Genomic DNA, 17530 nt, shown 5'->3' with positions numbered 1-17530 from the left:
TCACTTCTTTGCAGTTCCATGGAATAATCTCCTGGCTTTTTACATGGCAACTAGGAAAAATATTAATTTACAAATGTAACAGTTTAGTTGTGTATAAAAGGGTTACACATTTTTTTTCTTTCATTGTGTACATCACCAGACTTTGCCTTATTGTATTAATGATTGATTGGTAAGATGACACAGTTGAGTTAAGGGTGGAAAAACTGTTCACCTATATTTTACAGGTAAATTTAACTGGAAGGGAACTATCAAAGCTGTATTAAGGCAGGCTCCTGACCATGAACTTCCCATCAAGAAACTGAAGAAGAAGGTAAATTGTACTAATAAATATGTGTATATGGTCATCATGTCACATTCTGAACCTAAAATGCTTTTTCACATTTCCTGCCTAAAGCATATCTGCTATACATTCTTAATGTATAGAATATGCTTGCTTTGGCAGCCTATAGGCAGCCTGTGTTCAAGGGACTCAGTGCTCTTTCCCATCCCAGTTTAGCTGAGGTTTGGTTAGTAAATATTTATAACATTTTATTGTTATGTAAGCCATTTTATAATTTTATGGTCATGGGAAAAATTCTGCAGATTTTCTAATATTTGCCAAAGATGTAGGTTTCCCAGGCATCCTCAAAGACAGCAACTGTGGAGAGCAGGTTTCTGCTACCTGAAATGGTTAAACTACAGTCTAGTAACCATGAACACCAGGTTGCAGACCGCAATATAGCCTGTCAGTGCTCAGACCATACTCTGCATACTGCATCAAATTGGTCTGCATGGCTATTGTCTCGAATGGAAGCCTCTTCTAAAGATGATGCGCAAGAAAGCCCACAAACAGTTTGCTGAAGACAAGCACACTAGGGTCTTGGATTACTGGAACCATGTCCTGTGTCTGATGAGACCAAGATAAACTTTTTTGGTTCAGATGGTGTCAAGCGTGTGTGGCGGCAACCAGGTGAGGAGTACAAAGATAAGTGTGTCTTGCCTACAGTCAAGCATAGTGATGAGAGTGTCATGGTCTGGGGCTGCAAGAATCGCGCCGGGACTGGGGAGTTAAAGTTCATTGAGGGAACCGTGAATGCCAACATGTACTGTGACATACTAAAGCAGAGCATGATCCCCTCCCTTTGGAGACTGGGCCACAGGGCAGTATTCCAACATGAGAACGACCCCAAACACACCTCCAAGACCACTGCCTTGCTAAAGAAGTTGAGGAGAAAGGCGATGGACTGGCCAAGCATGTCTCCAGACCTAAACCCTATTGAGCATCTGTGGGGCATCCTCAAACCGAAGGTGGGGGAGTGCAAGGCCACTAACATCCACCAGCTCCGTGATGTCATCATGGAGGAGTTGAAGAGGACTCCAGTGGCAACCTAGAAGCTCTGGTGAACTCCATGCCCAAGAGGGTTAAGGCAGTGCTGGAAAATAATGGTGGCCACACAAAATATTGACACCTTGGGCCCAATTTGGACATTTTTTAACTTGGGGTTGTACTCACTTTTGTTGCCAGTGGTTTAAACATTGATGGCTGTGTGTTATTTTGAGGGGACAGCGCATTTTTACACTTTTAGGCAAGCTGTACACTCACTACTTTACATTATAGGAAAGTTTAATTTCTTCAGTGTTGTCACATGAAAAGATATAAAATATTTAGAAAAATCTGAGGGTTGTACTCACTTTTGTGAGATACTATATATGTCATCCTTCACTTCCGGGTAGTGGGCGTAAGTGCGCGCTGCCGGGGGCTTGCTCCCGCTATGACTTGATGTTCACTGGCAACCGCAAATTATTCGGTACACGGGCAGAACAGCAGTATGCATATGTGAGCAAGGCAGATTGCCATTCTGTCAGTAGGGAAGACATGGATCCTGTGTGTTCCTGTAAAGCAGAAACACCGATCTATGCCTTCCACTAGTAAAAGCACCTTCCACACTACACTAAAACAATGGTTAGGCACACAGTTAACCCTTTAAACACCCCTGTTAACCCCTTCCCAGCCAGTGTCATTGGTACAGTGATAGTGCAGGTTTTTAGAACGTTTGCGCAAACCAATCAATATACACTTATTGGGATTTTTTATACCAAAAATATGTAGCAGAATACATATTGGCCTAAATTGCTGAAGAAATTTTGATTTTTGACATTTTATTGGATTTGTTTTATAGCAGACAGTTAAAAATATTGTTTTCTTTCATTCATTGACAAATACAGCTCCTGATTCTTCTTAACCATTGGGTTATACTGCTCCATACAGGAGTAGGACACTAGGCAGACAAAAGGTTGACTATGCCTATGGGCAGTCCCAGGGGGTATACACCCGCTCTCAGCTATAGGCACAATCAGCTATAGGTTTTTTTCTGCCTAGTCAGGTCTAAGGGCCTAGTTCCTTTCTGGGATCTCTTTTTTCATTTTAAATGGAATTTTCTCTTTCGTTCATTGACGGACACAGCTTCATATCCTCATTTGACAGATGGGTTATGCTGCTCTTCCGAGGAGTAGAAACCTAGGTGGAAGAGAGTTAACAAAGCTTAACCCCTATAGGGCAGTACCAGGTGGTATACTCCCACTTCCTGCTCTAGGATCTGTTTTTTTTTTTTCTGCCTAGTCAGAAAAAAGAACCTAGCTCCTTGTTGGGATCTCTGGTCCTAGCATTTTTTCCTATGGAACCTTTTTCCTGTTGTACACTGCAATCAAGTCTGTTCCTGTGAGAACTACAATCAACTGTCGGACTGGGTCACACACTGGATATCCTAGATCCTTGCGGTCGTCCCAGTCTGGCCAGCGAGCGCTTGCAGACCTCAGCTTCCCGCTAGGTCGGCCACGACTTAGCCCCACTGGACAGGGGCTGGCTTGCGAGTGGGACACCTCGCAGGACTCACACGACCTGGTCGCGGCTGGAGTCACAGCATTCCTCTTGCCCGCAGCAGCCCCCCCCCCCCAGCTGGATGTCTGCTTTGGGGTGTTGAGTACTGAGGGGGGACCCTACAAGGCCCCCCTGGCCTTGTACATACCTTATGCGAATCACGCACATGGAGCGGTGCTTGGCGGGTGGCCTCTAGTGACAGCACGGCCTTTTCCTCTTCCTCTCGGATCGGTCTGCTGCAGGCTGTTGGCCCTCTTTCCTCTCTCTCTCCCTGCTCCTTGCTGAGACACGCTTGGTGGTGAGTCCTTGGGTGGTATCTCCCTACCTGTTCTTCTATTGCAGTGTTGCTGGGACCTATGGTACCACAGGATTCAGCTCCTGTGGGGATTTTTCACAGGCTTTTGATACATTTACACTGTATTTTTTCGCTCTCAGAGGGGGATCCTCGGGGTCCCACTCTGCTATGGCAGCCATGACAGCAGTCTTGCAGTCTCTAGTATCTAAAGTGGATATGGTCTTACAAAAAAGACCTGGCAAAAAGCGCCCTTCGCCTTCACTTGTTTCGCTTTGCCTCCTCAGATTCTGAGGCTGATCTGGCCACCCCACAGGGTCCGTGTCCATGCACTTCAATTGCTCTGATAATGAGGATGACTCCGCACAAAAAAAGCGCTTGTAGAGGCACTGATTTGTTTTATTGCGGAAAACTTTTGCAATTTGGCATCTGCAGGCCATCCAGAGTGCTAAGGTGTTCTCCTTCCCTACCTATTTCGATGAGATTGTCGCCAGCCAGTGGTGGTCCACGAAAAGCATGGCTGGGATACCTAAGCGTTTCCGCTAGGAGGTATCCTTTTGAGTAGTCCCGCCTAAAGAAATCGTCAGTGCCACCGGTGGACTCTCAGGTTTTTAGGCTAAATTAAGTCACGTTATTACCAGTGGAGGACTCCCCGTCCTTTAAGGACCCTGCAGATAGGAAGGCTGAGTCCTTGGTCTGCGATCTTTTTACCATGGCAGGTTCAATCCTGAGGCTGGTATTTTGCCATTACCTTGGTCTCCCAGACCTTGACGGAGTGGGTGAAGCTTTTATGCTAGGAGTTGAAAGAGGGTCAGCACCCTCATGAAATGGCGGAGCTGGCGGACCAGTAATACAGGGGTTACAGTATATTTGTGATGCCTCCCTGGATGCAGCCTCCTTAGCCTGCAGGGTATTGTGACAGCAGTAACCTTGCGCCGCATGATCTGGTTAAAAGGCTGGTCTGCGGACCAGGCCTCCAAGAAGGTGCTGGGGGTTCCCTTGTTCGGAGCCTCCATGGAAGAGATCATAAAGGGTCTCACGGGGGGCAAGAGCACCCTGCTGTAATGTTCTGGTACCTCTGGTACCCTTGTTCCATAATTCTCCTTTGCTAATTGCGTCCCATCTTGTGTAACAAGAGACGCATATACCTTTAAGACCGGATGACATCATTGCCGAGCGCCGCTATGAGCGGCTATTTCAATCGCCGGCTTTCTCTCACTCATCGCTCGTTCAAACCACATGTTCACCGCACCTTCTCCTGTGAAGTCGGAGCTGCTGACATTTCCTTTGCTGAACTGACGCCGGAACCTCGCCGCTGATCCGTATCTCGCTACGGGATCACCTCTCTATCTATGGACATTGTTACTACTAACCTATCTAAGTGATAAGTACCCCACAGGGGATTCCTTACTAACCAATCTCCTACTCTCATCTACTGCAACTACTAGGGCTATCTATCTATCTATTCCATACCATCTGCATAGACTGTTAGCTCTTGGGACTACCTTCAACTATCCTTGCACTAGGTTACTCTGTCTAAGTATACTCCATCTGTGTCCTCTTACCATCTGCATTATACTAGACATCAGAACCTATCTGCTTTACCATCACCTGCAACTCTCCTAATATTACTCCTAGTAATCACCATACAACCTGTCTCTCATCTATACATTCTCATATGTTCTATCCCTCCACTAAAACATCTGATTGAGTACATGTATATTGCATAACAGGCTGTACACCGTGATGAAGTCCTGAGAGTTGGATAGGTTTATTCAACAGTATCTCTACAAGGCTACTGAGTGTGGTAATTCTGCAGCTGAAAATCCATCCATTAACAAAAACGCATGAACGTTACAGATTGAACGAGCCCTAAAAAAAAAAAATGGATTCAGCAGAATTACCCACTCATGTACTACAATTAAAACAGCAAGTAGATGCATTGATCCTTGCGCTTACAGAGGTACAAAACGAAAATCAGACCTTGAGACAGCAGGTTGGCCGTCTCACACAGCTTTCTGCTACTCAGCCCCGTGAGCCTAAGATAAACCCTCCTCTAGTGTTTTCTGGTGATCGGAGCAAATTTAGTGAATTTAAAAACGCATGTCGTTTACTTTTTTTGTTAAAACCTCTAACCTACACCACTGACCAAATTAAAGTTTGTACCATCATCTCCTATTTAACGGGTGAACCCCGGGCCTGGGCTCTCTTTGAAAAGGATGATCCACTCCTTAATTCTTACCCTCTATTCCTAGCACAACTCGCTAGTTTATATGAAGACCCCCAATAAGCAGAGTACCGCTGATACCCAGTTACGGGCCTTGAAACAAGGAAGGAGACCCGTTGAAGATTTTGTGGCAAATTTTAAAAGATGGTCCCCTGATTCAGGGTGGAACGACACATCTTTGAGAACGCAGTTTAGACTCGGCCTATCTGAGGCCGTTAAAGACGAGCTCGCCCGAGCGGATTTACCTGGCACTCTGGAGGGACTGATACAGACCAGTATCAATATTGACAGACTACGAGAAAGAGAGGCTGAGAAGATGGGCTCACCATTTTCCAGTCCTTCTCGGATGTTGCCTGCTGACCCTACTCCTATGGAGGTAGGAATGATACGCCCACCTCTGACCCTTTCTGAACGTGCCAGAAGGAAGACCGAACATCTCTGCATGTACTGCGCATCCCCGAATCATTTGATAAGCGGCTGTCCCCTTGTCCGCAGAAAAAAGGGTGAGTGTTCAAATGTCTTGCTAGGCGGACTCACAACTTCCTTTTCTAATCCTTATCTTTTTGTTCATTTAACATTGCAGTGGGACCAAACTAGGATCACCACCCAGGCTATGATCGACACAGGATCTTGTGGAAACTACATTGACATTTGTTTTGTCTCCCTTAATAAAATACCTATTGTTTCAAAACCCAAACCTGTCTCCGTTAGTTTTATTAACGGTACCCCCCCTATCCTCTGGTCCTATCACCAGTCCGACACAGGCACTCCTTGTAACTGCTGATGAGTCTCATGTGGAGACCACCACCTTTGATGTGTTAACATCACCACATTTCCCAATCATTTTGGGACTCCCCTGGTTACACATACATCAACCAATCATCGATTGGAAAACAAGAACACTAGCGTTCTCTTCGCACTGTTGTGAAACGACGTGTAATCTCCCCACATATGATAGGATCCTGTCTGTAGTGCCGGATGACATTATACCCAAGTGTTATCAGGACTTATCGGAGGTTTTCCTTGAAAAAAACGCTCAAATGCTACCTCCTCATAGGGACTATGATTGTTGTATCGATCTACTCCCTAATAGCAAGTTGCCCTTCGGACATGTTTATCCTCTCTCACAGGATGAACTCTCTCATCTTAAGGAGTATCTGGATGAGAACTTGGCAAAAGGATTCATCCGACCTTCTACTTCCTCCACTGCTGCTGGACTCTTCTTTGTCCGCAATGAGGATTCTAGCCTTAGGCCTATCATGGATTTCAGACAATTAAATGCCATTACAATAAAGGATCGTTATCCTTTACCTCTTATTCCTGAACTTATCGAACAGGTGCGTGGAGCTTCTCTCTTTTCAAAATTGGACCTAAAAGGGGCATACAATTAAATTCGAATCCGTAAAGGGGATGAATGGAAGACGGCATTCAGAACCAGATACGGACTGTTTGAGTACCTTGTAATGCCATTTGGGCTATGTAATGCTCCCGCAGCCTTCCAACGGTTTATAAATGAGATATTCAGAGACTTGCTTGACGTTTGTGTTGTAGTATATTTGGACGATATACTCATCTATTCTCATTCCTTACCTGAGCACATAAAACATGTGAGACTTGTGTTGTCAAGACTACTTGCACATAACTTATATGTTAAATCAAAAAAATTTTTGTTTCATAAAGAAGTAGTACTATTCCTAGGATATATTATATCAAAAAATGGAATCAAGATGGACATGAGCAAAATATCCTGCATTCTAGATTGGCCTGTGCCAACCACTCGCAAAGCATTGCAAAGGTTCCTAGGATTCTCTAACTACTATAGGAAATTCATTAAGAACTTCTCTGCTATTGTGAAACCTCTCACACAACTCACAAGCACGAAGAAACCATTTAATTGGTCAAAAGAAGCAGATGGAGCATTCTGTCTGCTGAAATCAAGCTTCACTACTGCCCCCATACTATGCCATCCAGACCCATCCCTTCAATACATCTTGGAGGTAGATGCGTCAAATATGGCAGTAGGAGCAGTTCTCTCACAACGACCAACAAACACCTCACCTCTTCACCCAGTTGCTTTCTTCTCAAAGTCATTAAGCAGCCCAGAGGTGAACTACCCAGTAGGAGAGAAGGAGTTATTAGCCATAAAACTGGCATTAGAGAATTGGCGACATCTACTTGAGGGCACTCAATTGCCAATCCTGATATATACTGATCACAAAAACCTTCAATACCTTCAGACTAATAGAACTCTTTCCCACCGACAGGTTCGGTGGTCGTTATTCTTTCTGAGGTTTAATTTTTTAGTGACTTATACGCCCGCAGACAAAAATAAAAAAGCGGATTCACTTTCACGACTAGCCGAGAAAGATTCTACCGAGGTTCCCTCAGTTCCTATAATACCACTTGAACGTATTATCTGTGTCATTCGCCCCCTGAAGGAAGAGATTTTGCACAGCATAGGACTGGACTCACCTCCACCACAACTAACTACTGACGCAGAAGGCTTCCTCTATTACAACGATAAATTATACATACCCCCTACTATGCGAACCAAAATCTTGGAATTGTCGCATGACGTACCTATGGCAGGACATATGGGTATGACTAAAACTTTAAATCTACTTACTAGGCAGTTTTGGTGGCCAGACATGAAGACAACCGTAAAAAAGTTCGTTTCATCTTGTGATATCTGTGCAAGGTCTAAAATCGACAACACGAAACCATCGGGGTTACTTTGTAGTTTACCGATACCCCAGTTTCCGTGGGAAGTGGTATCCTTAGACTTCATAGTGGAACTACCACCTTCCAAAGGATTCAACACCATCTTTGGTATCAGTGGACCATCTGACCAAGATGGCACATTTTACTCCTATCCGAAGACTACCTTCGTCCAAACAAACAGCGGAATTACTTGTGAAACATGTCTTTAAGTTACATGGTATTCCAAAAACATTGCTGTCTGACCGTGGTTCACAATTCATCTCACAGTTTTGGCTAGCTCTATGTCAGATACTACGAATAGAGCGTAAACTTACTTCTCCATACCACCCTCAGACCAACGGACAGACAGAGAGAGTTAACCAGTGCATTGAACAGTATCTGCGTTGCTATACTTCGTATCTACAGGACGATTGGGCAGATCTCCTCCCGCTGGCGGAATTCGCCTATAACAACGCGACTCATAGCACTACCAAACAAAGTCCATTTTACCTAAATTATGGGTTTCATCCCACACTCCTTCCACCACGTATCTTGCCATCAAGTAATTCAGTGGCATCTGATTATCTTGCCCAGATAAAGGATTCTCTGGGATTACTCAACAATACCATATCACATGCTCATAGCCAACAAAAGAGGTACTACGACCTCCGTAGGAAACCCTCTCCCCAATATGCCATTGGGGATCTTGTTTGGCTTTCTACAAAAAATCTGAGATTAAAAATCCCTAGTAAAAAACTTGGACCTCTATTTCTGGGACCTTTCCCAATAGAGAAGCTTATTGGAAAAGCTGCAGTACAACTCACATTACCAGCAGACCTCAAGATACATCCTGTCTTCCATGTGTCTCTACTGAAGCCCCATGTTCCTAACCAAGGAATAAGGCCTACTATCTCACCTCCACCTCCTGTACAAGTGGAAGGTGGAGAAGAATTTGAAAAAAAAAGAAATTTTGGATTCCCGTTTCAATAGAAGAAGACTCCAGTATCTTGTACGATGGAAGAACTATGGGCCCCAAGATGACACCTGGCTGGATACCTCCGATATACATGCCCCTAGACTGATTCACAATTTCCACTCGAAATATCCAGAAAAACCAGTTCTAGAGGCCTTCCGGAGCCGGCCTTAAGGGGGGGGGGGTACTGTAATGTTCTGGTACCTCTGGTACCCTTGTTCCATAATTCTCCTTTGCTAATTGCGTCCCATCTTGTGTAACCAGAGACGCATATACCTTTAAGACCGGATGACATCATTGCCGAGCGCCGCTATGAGCGGCTATTTCAATCGCCGGCTTTCTCTCACTCATCGCTCGTTCAAACCACATGTTCACCGCACCTTCTCCTGTGAAGTCGGAGCTGCTGACATTTCCTTTGCTGAACTGACGCCGGAACCTCGCCGCTGATCCGTATCTCGCTACGGGATCACCTCTCTATCTATGGACATGGTTACTACTAACCTATCTAAGTGATAAGTACCCCACAGGGGATTCCTTACTAACCAATCTCCTACTCTCATCTACTGCAACTACTAGGACTATCTATATATCTATTCCATACCATCTGGATAGACTGTTAGCTCTTGGGACTACCTTCAACTATCCTTGCACTAGGTTACTCTGTCTAAGTATACTCCATCTGTGTCCTCTTACCATCTGCATTATACTAGACATCAGAACCTATCTGCTTTACCATCACCTGCAACTCTCCTAATATTACTCCTAGTAATCACCATACAACCTGTCTCTCATCTATACATTCTCATATGTTCTATCCCTCCACTAAAACATCTGATTGAGTATATGTATATTGCATAACAGGCTGTACACCGTGATGAAGTCCTGAGAGTTGGATAGGTTTATTCAACAGTATCTCTACAAGGCTACTGAGTGTGGTAATTCTGCAGCTGAAAATCCATCCATTAACAAAAACGCATGAACGTTACACCTGCTCCCACAGGTTACTAGAAATAGAGAGCCTTGCTGCAAAAGTTGCCCTATCGCTTCGGCTTGCAAGCTGCCTTTTCGTCCCACAGGGTTGCCAGACAAGGGTTCTAAATCCTCCCGCCCCTTCGCAGGGGGCGAAACCCTGGGGTGGTATGTCCAAGAGGGGCTCCTCTGGTCTTGCGGACAAGCCTTCCTCTGCCTGAAGGGACGCCCTCACCCGTACTAGGGTGAGGGCAGGATTTGGTGTCACAGGGTGTCATAGTACCAGTTCCAGAGTCTGAACATTTTTAGGCATTTTATTCAAACCTCTTTACTGTCCCCAGCAAGGAGGGGAAGGTTTGCCCTATCCTGGATCTCAAGGCCCTGAACCATTTTGTGCGGGTTCAGAAATTCAAAATGGAGTCCATTCACAGGTTCGTGGCTTCCCTTCATCAAGGGGACTTGCTCTCCTCCATCGATATCAAGGATGCTTACCTTCATATTCCAATCTACATCGGGCATCAGCATTTTCTTCGTTTTGCCAAAGGCGAGGAGCATTATCAATTTGTGGCGTTTACCCTATGGTCTTCCCTCAGCTCCTCGGGTGTTCACAAAAGTGTTGGCCCCGGTGTTAGCCTTACTGAAGCAGCAGGGGATTTCGGTACTGGGGTACCTGGACGATCTTCTGAGGGAGGAATCCTCGTTTGTCCTGAAGGAGGATCTGGACATTACGGTGGGAACTCTGCAGGATTACTGCTGGACTCCAAAAGTCAGCCTTGAGCCTGTCCAAAAAAAAAAAGTTGGATTTCCTAGGGCTGACTCTGGATTCAGCCTCAGCCTGGGTGTTTCTTCCGGAAATGAAACTCTTGAAATTGCAGCATGCGATTAGACTCCTGTTGTCCAATCGCCGTTTGTCTCTCAGAACTTGCATGCAGGTGCTGGGCCTGTTGGTTTCCACCTTTTTGAGGCTGTTCCATTCGCTCAGTTCCATACCAGGCTTATGCAAAAGGAGATTCTATCCAAATGGGACAGGAATCCACAGTCTCTGGACAATTTGATCCTGCTGAGTCGGGGTGCGAGAGGATCTCTGCTTTGGTGGCTCCACTTCCTGGCGCTTTGACAAGGAAAGTCTTTTCTCTCTCTGTTCTGGACAGTGGTTACCACGGACGCCAGCCTGTCTGGGTGGGGAGGTGTTCTGGGCACGGAATCAGCCCAGGGTTTCTGGTCTTGGGAGGAGTTCAGTCTGCTGATCAACATCCTGGAAATTCGAACAATCAGGCTTGGCCTGTCCAAGTGGACAGATCATCTCCAGAGGTGTCTGGTAAAGATTCAGTCGGACAACGCCACGGCTGTGGCATATATATCGATCACCGAGGGAGCTTCAAAAGTGCCCGAGCGGCCAAAGAAGTAGCCGGTATTCTAAGGTGGGCAGAACGCCTTGTTACAGCGCTCTCTGCTGTGCACGTTCCAGAGGTGGAAAATTGGCAGGTGGACTACCTCAGTCAGTCATTGTGTCCGGGCGAATGGTCCCTTCACCCGGAAGTGTTTCAACAACTTTTCCTCCGGTGGGGGACCCCTGCTGTGGACCTGATGGCCTCTCGTCACAACCGGAAGGTTCCGAGATTTGTTGCGAGGTCTCGGGATCCTCTTGCAGACGCCTCTGACGCTCTGGTGGCCCCTTGGGGCCGGTTATTGTCTGATTGATTTATGCCTTTCCTCCACTACAACTTCTGCCGAGACTTCTGCGCAGAATCGAGGCAGAAGGGATTCCAGTGATTCTGGTGGCCCCAGACTGGGCTCGTCGCTTCTGGTACGCGAGCCTGGTAAGACTGGTAGCCAATGCCCCTTGGCAGCTTCCTCTCAGAGAAGATTTGTCTCAAGGACCGATCTTCCATCCTGCTTTACGGTCGCTGGCTTTAACGGTCTGGCTATTGAAAGCCAGGTATTGAAGGATAGGGGGTTGTCGGAAATCTACTTCTCTGAAGATTTACCATCGAGTTTGGAAATCGTATATTGGTGTGAGTCTAGGGGGGTTTCTCCTTTTTGTTCCTTTTCAGTATCACGTCTGCTGGAGTTTCTACAAAGAGGTGTAGATCAGCGTTTGGCCCTGGGTACCATTTAAGGGCCAGATTTCAGCTGTGGAAATTTTTTTCCAAAGACCGTTGGCAACAAATTCCTTGGTTCACACCTTTGTGCAGGGAGTTCGCCATTTTTCCCCTCCGGTGCTGTCCCTGGTGCCTCCGTGGGATCTTAACCTGGTACTGTCCATTCTTCAAAGACGCCTTTTGAGAATATTTGGGAATTTCGTAAAGTTCATATTCCCATGGCACACCTTCCTGGATATAAGCACATAGGTTGTGGGCGCTGAAGCGATCACCAGTTGGCCAGTAGATCTATCACAGGTACATACATATTCGCCAGCACACCATGGATCTTGCAAAAGCAGTCCAAAAACGTTTTATTGCAGAGAGGATCACATCAAAAACAGTGCAACGTTTCAGAGTCACGCAGGACATGCATGCCTGATGAAGGGGTCCTGAGTGACACCGAAACATTGCACTATTTTCGATGTGATCCTCTCTGCAATAAAGTTTTTGGACTGCTTTTGCAAGATCCATGGTGTGCTGGCGAATATGTAATATGTAATTTCCTGTGCTTACCTTGCCACAGAAAGTGGGTTTCTTGGTGACTATCATGCAGGGTCTCAGAGTTGGCTGCCTTGTCCTGTCGGTCGCCTTACCTGCTGGTTCACAGGGACAAAGTGGTGCTTTGTCCCTGTCTGTCGTTCCTTCCTAAGGTCTTTTCGGGGTTCCACTTAAATTAGGACATTGTGTTGCCTTCATTATTTCCTAAGTCAAAGCATCCAAAAGAGGTTGCTTTGCATTCTTTGGATGTGGTCCGGGCCATCAGGGTGTACTTGATGGTGACTGAGCCTTTCCAGAAATCGGATTCCTTGTTTATTCTTACGGATGGTCCTTGTAAGGGGCAGGCTACATCTGCTGCGAAAATTTCCAGATGGATCAGGCAAATGGTAGTGCAGACCTATTCAATTAAGGCTCATTCCAAGAGGGCGCTTAGTGCCTCCTGGGCCTTTCGTCATCAGGCGTCAGTAGTCCAGGTTTGCAAAGCGACCAACTGGGCGTCTTTTACACACATTCACCAAGTTCTACAAGGTGGATATTTTTGCATCTGCAGATGCTGCTTTTGGCCGCAAAGTTTTGTAGGCCGCTGTGGCAGAGACTTCTGCAACTTGAGGGTGTTTTTTTTTCTGGAAGTGAGCTCCAGCTGTTCCTGGTTGAGCTCATGGTTTACCTGGTTTTATAATTTTAGCCCTTTTTTGGGAATTTTGTTAATTTCTGTGTTTTTTCCCACCCCTCATGCTGATACTGCTTTGGGACGTCCCATCTGTCAAATGAAGACATGAAGCTGTGTCCTTCAATGAACGAAAGAGAAAACTGTATTTTTGTCTTACTGTAAAATCCTTTTCTCTGATGTTTATTGATGAACACAGCACCCACCCCTCTGGAGTTGGGTTATGTATTTTTCTGACACTGCTTGTTACAAAACTGAGATCCAACAGAAGGAAGTGGGAGTAGTCCACCTGGGACTTCCCTATAGGCGTAGTTAAGCTTTGTTAACCCTTTTCCGCCTAGTGTCCTATTCCTAGGAAGAGCAGCATAACCCATCCGTCAAATGAAGATATGAAGCTGTGTCCATCAATGAACATCAGAGAAAATAATTTTAGGGTAAGCAAAATCCATTTTTTTTCCTCTTTTTATTGTTTTGTTTCTGCGAGAACTACAATCAAGTGCCGGACTGGGCGACGAACTGGATAATATAGATCCTTAGGGTCCCCCCAGTCCGGGCAGCGAGCGCATGCAGACTGCAGCTCCGCGCTAGGCTGCCCACGACATAGCCCCACTGGACGGGGGCTGGTCTGCGCGTTTAAACGTCTCGCGAGGACGCATACGAACTGGCTTCGGCCTGAGTCGCAGTGTTTCCTTCTGGCCGACAGCACCCACATTACGATGGAGTTCTGTCCGGAGCGGTGCCCACCCTGTTCCTGGTGTGGTAAGTAGCTGTCCCCCCACTACCCCTGGAGCGTTTTGAGGTGGATGTGGGCCCCTCCCTGGGATGGTTGGTTCCCCTCCCTTACCCCCAGCCCCTCTAAAATTTTGGTCACTGTGGGTCTTTCATGCGGCCGAGTCGGGCGCCGCTGTTGGAGGGCGGCCCAGTGCATGTAGCTGAAGCCCCCACTCTTCCTTTGGGCATCTGCTGGGCTGAGGATTCATGCAATTGCGGCAGTGGCTGCGGCCTGCTGGGCCATTTGGTCAGCTTGGCACCTCCTTTGGACCGGGTGGTGCTGTGGGAGCGCTTCATTTTTAATGACAGTCTTGCCGCCATTATTGTGTGGGACACCTGCTTTGTTTTAGCGAGGGTACCCTGCCTGCGCATCTATGTCACAGCGGGCGGCTCCCTTTAAGGGGGGCTATGTCCTCTATGGAGGACGTCCCCCCATGTTTTTTTCGGGGTCCAATAGGTGGTCCAATTGCGGGATCACAGTTGGTGGCCTCCCCTGATTATGTTTTCGGGGTGAGCTCCGTATATAGGTAGGGACACTACTGGGTCTGCGTCCACTCACCCGGAGTGCTCTGATAGTGAGGATGATTTCTCCTCTAGGCGCGCTTAAATAGGCGCTTGTGGATGCACGGTTTCTGTCAGTGCATGAAACTATAAAAATGTAGGTTGCGGCTGTTGCCGTGTCAGAGGTACCAGATCCCTTTGGCACCCACAGGCCCTCCAAAGCAGGGAGGGTATTCCTCCTTCCGCTTACCTTGACAGCATTGTTACAAACCAGTGGGGTTGTCAAAAACGCAGTGGTTGCAAGCCGTTTTTTGCTTGCGGTATCCTTATGAGGATTTAATGCGTAAAAGGTGGACGGTCCCTCCTGTAGTGGACTCGCCGGTTTCCAGGTCAAACTGAGTTACCTTCATCCCGGTTGAGGAGTCCTGGGCCGGACCTTTACAGGTCCAGCTAATAAGAGCTTGGATGCTCTGGCCCGCCATATGTGCGCTGTGGCTGGTTCAGCAATTAGGTCGGTAATTACTATTGCCCTGGTGTTGCAAACTCTGACCGAGTGGGCTAAGCTTTTACGCCGGGACCTGGAGGGAGAATAGCTTTCCCCTGTCTTTGCAGAGTTAGCGGACCGGTTGGTCCAGGGGCTACAGTTTGTCTGTGATGCCTCTTTGGATGCGGCTCCTTTTTTATTTCTAGGCTGTCTGTATCAGCAGTGGTCCTTCTGTGTATTGTCTGGCTGTTATGCTGGTCTGCAGACTAGACTTCTAAAAAGGCCTTATCCGATCTCCCTCTTCTAGGGGATCGCCTGTTTGGAGCTTCTTTGGAGGACATCATTAAGGGTCTCACGGGGGTAGCCTCTTGAGCAGGCTACCAAAGGCAAGGAGCCCCGTCATAGACGTGGGCCATTCTCCTCGGCTCCTAAGCTGTCTCTTCGTCTCTCAGGATCTCAAGACAAGGGATCAAAAGTCAGGGCCTCCACCAGAGGTTCCAAGAGGACCTGGTCTGGCAAGCCACAAGCGGGTTCTTCCAGACCTGCGGGCAAGGCTGTCTCTGCATGAAGGGGGTGCCCTAACCCAAATCTGGGGTGGGGGATGTCTTCGCTGGTTTCCGGGTCCATGGACCTCCCTGGTACAGGACAAGTGGGTCCACAAAGTTATTCGGTCAGGCTACAAGATCAAGTTTGGTCTTGTCCTCCAGGAAAGGTTTTTTCCTTCCAACCTGCACTTGTCCCCAGATCACTTACGGGCCTCTTTGGGGCAGTGCAAGACTTGTAATGTCAAGGTGTGATTGTTACGGTTCCGACTTCGGAAAATTTTGAAGGGTCGTTTACTCAAATCCCTTTACAGTCCCTAGGAGGAAAGCAAGGTACGTCCAATTCTGGACCTTGAGGCGCTAAGCTGCTTTGTGCAAGTACAGAAGTTGCATTGAGTCCATTCCACATGGTAGTGGTGTCACTACATCAGGAGGATTTCTTCTCGCTTCTATCGACATTAAGGACGCCTACCTGCACATTCTAATATGTACTGGTCGCAAGCCATGGACGAGGAGCATTATCCGTTTATGGTGCTGACCTTTGGTCTCACCTCCACACCTCGGGTCTTCACAAGGAGTGTTGGCCCTGTTGCTGGCATTGTTTGAGTCAGCAGGGGATCATGGTACTGGGGTACCTGGACGATCATCTTCTGCGAGCGGAGGAGTCTGACTGCTCTGATGGACTACTGGAGATTGCTCTGCGAACTCTGAGGGAATTCGGTGGAATCCTGAACATTTAGGAAAAAAATGGCCTGTCTGGGTCTGACTCTGGACTCGGCCTCAGCCAGAGTGTTTCTTCCTTGTAAAAAAAAAAACTCCAGACATTGCAGGAGGCAATTCAGCTTCTGTTGTTCAGCAGATGGTCATCCCTCCGGGCTTGCATGCGCGTGCTGGGCCCGATGGTGTCCACCCTCGAGGCGATCTGTTTGCACAGTTCCACACAAGATCTCTCCTAAAGAGATTCTGATGAAATGGGCCAACGATCCATGGTCGCTAGAGGTGGTTTCACTCTCTGGCACTTCAACAGGGAAAATCCTTCTCCTGTAGTGAATGGTTGTCTCCACTGGTGCCAGCCTGTACGGGTGGAGAGGCGTCCTCAGCACAGGAGAGTCCAGACTGTCGATTAGTGTACTGGAACTCCGAACAATCAGACTTTTGTCTGGCTCATTAGACATTCGTCTTCAGGGGTGTCCGGTAGGAATGAATTCGGACAATGCCAGGGCAGTGATCTGTCAATTCACCAAGGAAGAGAGCACATGAAGTGTAAGTAGCCAGCATTCTAAGGTGGGCTGACTGGTTCGTTCCAGCCCTCTCAAACTTCTGTCATGACTCCAGTGCAGGATTCAGGTGGAATGGATGGCCTTGCCGGTCTTGGTATGCAGATCTGGTACGGCTGGTCGCCAATGCTCCTTGGGGACTTCCTCTCTGGGAGGATCTGATGTCCCAAGGACCAATCTTCCATCCTGTTTTACAGTCTCTGGCTTTAACAGCTTGGCTGTTGAACACCAAGTGCTGAAGGGTTGAGGTTTGTTGAATCTGTGATTCCTTGCGATGTTAAAAGCTAGGAAATCTGCCTCTAGGAAGATATACCAACGTACGTGGAAGACGTACATTGCGTGTTGCGAGTCTCTTGGCGTTCATCTCCGCTCCTCCTCGTGGAATCGGATCTTAACCTTCCTTCATGGGGGGGGGGAGGGGGATGAACAAAAATTGGCCTTGAGTACCATCAAGGGCCAGGTATCGGGTTTTGGCTGTCTTTTTCCAACGACCTTTGGCCAGACCCTCCCTGATGCATACCTTTTCTTCAGGTTGTCCGACATTTGGTTCCTTCAGCATGGGCTCTGTTGCCAACCTGCAATCTTAACGTGGTGCTTTCCGCTCTACTGAAGCTCCTCTTTGAAAATA

At 47.3% G+C, this 17530-nt stretch overlaps 1 protein-coding gene across 1 annotated transcript in view; it reads left to right on the top strand.

Annotated features, from left to right (window-relative positions):
* LYAR (Ly1 antibody reactive) overlaps positions 1–17530 on the top strand; it is a 99719-nt gene that overhangs the window by 72202 nt on the left and 9987 nt on the right. Inside the window, exon 8 of the mRNA XM_082264188.1 lies at positions 225–310. Within this exon, the coding sequence (XP_082120314.1) occupies positions 225–310 (86 nt within the window). The remainder of the gene's footprint in view (positions 1–224; positions 311–17530) is intronic.

This window comes from Pelophylax lessonae (assembly GCF_965119305.1).
Source record: "Pelophylax lessonae genome assembly, chromosome: 1".
Classification (NCBI taxonomy): Eukaryota; Metazoa; Chordata; class Amphibia; order Anura; family Ranidae; genus Pelophylax; species Pelophylax lessonae.
Note: the sequence above shows the minus strand (reverse complement) of the source record. Positions and strands in the feature narration are given on the sequence as shown.